Genomic DNA, 4165 nt, shown 5'->3' on the forward strand with positions numbered 1-4165 from the left:
TTTTACCAACTGAGCTATTTCATCACTAACTTTTTACAATCTTTTTGAATTTTTTGAATTCCTTTTTTTCCTTTACGCAGTTTACTCACGTTCACTAGAACAGTGAGAAATCGTGCTGTTGGCCACCAAAGAGTGACAGTTACAATTACACTGCGCAGCATTTTCTGAGTATGTTGATCTATTTGCTGAAGCGGTGCATTCATCTGTCCCTTTAAACTGACACGCACGCGCGGGACGGATTCCATCTAGGAGTGATCTGCTCACATCCCCTGCTTTACTATCGTCTAGTATTCTCAACAAATAACAACTACAAACTTTTATCGCTTGTTACGATAAGTTTTTTTTAAAGAGCAATTAATACGATCACATTTATTTTAGCTAGTGTTACGCAATATCAAATACTTTCTCCCAAAATGACGCTGGCAGTCATTGGTCTTTTTACCCTGTTTACCAGCATCATCGCCACCACGCCTGGTAAGTGCAAACCAATCACGGTCTCTTTCTGCCCTTTAAAGTTATTTCAATGTTTGTTTAACAGCTTTTTTTTGTTTTTGAGTTATGGACTATGCATAATGCATTTAAAGAGTTGAAAAATATTTATTATTTGAAATCAATTTGTAATGGATAATTGTGTTATCAGAATGATTTATGTTTGCGCCTGGCGTACCGCGCAGTTCGCAATAATGACATAATGAGTCACTGAACAAAGTTTTGAATCGTAGTGTCAGCAATAACAATCTGCGAATTATAAGAAATCTTATCATGATTTTTTATTTACTTAAATTTCTCCTCAAAATGTAATTTGTTCGCCGTGTTTAGCTGAGTGCGCTTGTCCTCAGTTGAGGTCAGTAAACAATTAGTGAAGGACGCAGTGAGCGGACTTCTGCTGACTGCCATGTCTATGAAGTGTCTGGTTTCTGTCTGTCCTTGTCTGTATGTCATTACACTCAGTGTACTCTATTCATGACTCACTTTTATAACACAGTCATTTAGCAGTTAATTAAAGCACAAACACTGTTATTTCAGCTTTATAGAAGTTAACATTAATACCAGGTCAATTGAGATTGAGAGTAGTATAAACAATGGTTTTAAGTTGTAAGAAGTTACATCAATGATGTAATAAGATGATGATAATGATATGTGTGTTTTAGCAGCTAGAGAGTTTGTATCTCTGGCAGAAAGAGAAGATGCTCTTCTTAGGGACTTGTTTCAGGGGTACCAGCGTTGGGTCAGGCCTGTTCAGCATGCAAACCACTCTGTGAAGGTCCGCTTTGGCTTGAAGATATCTCAGCTAGTGGATGTGGTAAGACAAACATACATATTCAGAATTTTTAAACTTAATTTGAAAGCTTTGACGGCCCTTGGTTGGTCTCTGTCCATGGTGCTGAAACACAACAGATGGAGCTGTCCGTGGTTTTGAAAACCATTGACTTTTGAAGCCAGTTTATCTCTGTATATTAGGCAATTATTAGGGGCATCTGCTTCTTTAGAGTCCATATATAGAAAATATTACCTTACTGCAGCTCCCCTCCTCCATATTTTTTTCCCATCTCCTGGATTTATTCTGCCTCACTTTTTCTTTGAAAGGGTTTTGTTGTTCAGAAGACTCGTGTGATAGGAGGCTGAATTATTAAAAGAGCAGAGATCCAGAGAGCTGTAGAATCTTTAACAGTGTGCACCCACAAAAATCCATTGGTGTACTATTTCCCTCTGTGATTAAATTATTCAAACTAAATTTATAGTAATTCAGCATATTTTGATGAAAATGTATTTGCTCAGCAAATGCTGCAGGTATTCATTTCAGCAAATGGACAGACACACACTAACATTCAACGCAGTAGTGATCTAAGCTGCTTTGAGCCTGAATGAGTATATTATGTGTTTTCTTGGTAAAACCTGCTTCAATGTAAGATTTCAATTCTGCATGAAATCCATCAGCATTAAAATGCATTTTATTAATGCTTCAAAACAACAACAACAACAACAAAAAAACAAAAACAAATTGGTAACAATAAACACCCAAAATATAAAGTGGGTGTAAAGAGGACACAAGTCTTTGTGTTCCTCTCAATAATAATAATCAAACTATGATGACGTCAACTTACTCTTGCTACATGTACACCTTGTAATGTGATTTACTTGATGAGGGCTCAGATGTGCCTGTTTGATATTATTGATTTAAAACCTATACCTAAAGGCACAGGTGCCCAAGAGCCTCGTAATTCAGAGTATTAGATGGCTTTAAAAGTGGTTATGCGGGACGTTTATCAAAAGATATAGCCAATGATTTTGAGGGCTATGGAAAATAAAAAAGGACAGCTATTATTATGCGGGCTGAGTCACCCCTCTCAGCATGGCTCTCCCTCGAATATCTCATAATCTCAAGAAAAATGGGTAATAATATAAACCCGTTTGATGAAAAGTCTTTTCCCATTGTGGTTCTTTATGCTGCTTATTCTGTTTTACAGCAGACTTTAGAATTCATTAGAATCCAACCACCAGAATTAATTGTTAATTATTAGAGTTAAGACTTCATCTAAGTTAATCACATCTCTCTCTCTCTCTCTCGTACACATATACATGCATATCTCAGTTGCTTATGGCATTATCTTTCTTTCTTCTCTGTTTATGAATTTAGGATGAGAAAAACCAACTCATGACCACTAATGTGTGGCTATGGCAGGTATGTAACCTTAAGCATCACTGTAAAAATGGTCTGGGAATTGTCTAGGAAATTAAAAAATCTCAAGTCAGCTAATTGCCAAGGCAAGGTCATTTTCATTTAGTGTAATTTAATGTACTCAAATTACTAAAACTGAAATAAAAATGAATACAATTATATAGATGTTTTTTTTGCAAACAAAAAAACAATAAAAATGCAATTTTTTTCACATCAGAAAAACATTTACTAAAACTATTAAATTAGACTTATGTACCCTCTAGAAGCGTGCGTTCTGCAAGTTCTGCATTATTGTGCCATCTCAAAGAGGCACAAAATCACTTTCACAGACTTTTACATTAACTGTTCCCTGCTGGTGGAATGTCGCCCAACTCAATTCGAGCAGCTGAGTCCTAAGCCATCTTCAGGAGACAGCTAAAAACACATCTCTTCCAATTTTATTTGACCCTCTTAACTTTAGCACTCTCTATTCTAATTCTATTTTAACTATTTGTTTTCTTTTTTATTTAAAAAAACACACACTTGATCCTCTAACACTTGCACTCTCTATTTGTTTTCTAATGGCTTTTTTTTTTTTCAAATATGAATAAAAACTATAATAGTATCTCAATGATACTAAAATAACACTGATTAGTGCAGAAGACAAAATTAGCAATTCTTTTTGAATGCTACCTGACTGACAATAAAGCAGTTAAACCCTTAAATTTTCTTTGTTATAATGAACTCAAAATTATTCTGTTTTTAAGGAATGGCTAGATTATAAACTGCGATGGAACCCTGAGAATTATGGGGGCATCACCTCTATAAGAGTCCCGTCAGAGAGCATCTGGCTCCCAGACATTGTTTTATATGAGAAGTAAGTTTGTGCCATTTGTGTGGAAATAACAATAATGACTCATTATGGAATATTAAGACATTAATATATGTTATCCTGGCCACTTTTAGTGCTGATGGACGTTTTGAAGGCTCACTTATGACCAAAGCCATCGTACGGTACAACGGTATGATCACATGGACGCCTCCTGCCAGCTACAAGTCCGCCTGCAACATGGACGTGACCTTTTTCCCATTTGATCGGCAGAACTGCTCTATGAAGTTTGGCTCTTGGACGTATGATGGAAACATGGTCAAACTTGTCCTCATCAACCAGCAGGTGGACCGAAGCTCACTTTCACAGACTTTTACATTAACTGTTCCCTGCTGGTGGAATGTCGCCCAACTCAATTCGAGCAGCTGAGTCCTAAGCCATCTTCAGGAGACAGCTAAAAACACATCTCTTCCAATTTTATTTGACCCTCTTAACTTTAGCACTCTCTATTCTAATTCTATTTTAACTATTTGTTTTCTTTTTTATTTAAAAAAACACACACTTGATCCTCTAACACTTGCACTCTCTATTTGTTTTCTAATGGCTTTTTTTTTTTTTAAAAAGCCTCTAACACTATCTTTATTTTTTTTCTATTCTATCTACTTTTTGAATGTTTA

General features: G+C 35.9%; 2 protein-coding genes across 5 annotated transcripts in view; both read left to right on the forward strand.

Annotated features, from left to right (window-relative positions):
* The window catches only part of LOC107740176 (neuronal acetylcholine receptor subunit beta-2-like), a 12841-nt gene extending 12743 nt beyond the window's left edge, over positions 1-98 (forward strand). Inside the window, exon 6 of the mRNA XM_016552523.1 lies at positions 81-98. Within this exon, the coding sequence (XP_016408009.1) occupies positions 81-98 (18 nt within the window). The remainder of the gene's footprint in view (positions 1-80) is intronic.
* A 120-nt stretch (positions 99-218) lies between these two features.
* chrnb3b (cholinergic receptor nicotinic beta 3 subunit b) overlaps positions 219-4165 on the forward strand; it is a 6449-nt gene continuing 2502 nt past the window's right edge. The window contains exons 1-5 of one of the 4 annotated variants that reach the window (XM_016552506.1): positions 219-474; positions 1152-1303; positions 2639-2683; positions 3427-3536; positions 3626-3833. In XM_016552506.1, coding sequence (XP_016407992.1) covers positions 414-474; positions 1152-1303; positions 2639-2683; positions 3427-3536; positions 3626-3833 — 576 coding nt within the window. In that variant the 5' untranslated portion in view covers positions 219-413. The remainder of the gene's footprint in view (positions 475-1151; positions 1304-2638; positions 2684-3426; positions 3537-3625; positions 3834-4165) is intronic. The other 3 variants (XM_016552508.1, XM_016552509.1, XM_016552510.1) reach the window with 3 other exon arrangements.

The sequence above is a fragment of the Sinocyclocheilus rhinocerous genome, unplaced genomic scaffold (genome assembly GCF_001515625.1).
Source record: "Sinocyclocheilus rhinocerous isolate Xijiao unplaced genomic scaffold, SAMN03320098_v1.1 scaffold584, whole genome shotgun sequence".
NCBI lineage: Eukaryota > Metazoa > Chordata > Actinopteri > Cypriniformes > Cyprinidae > Sinocyclocheilus > Sinocyclocheilus rhinocerous.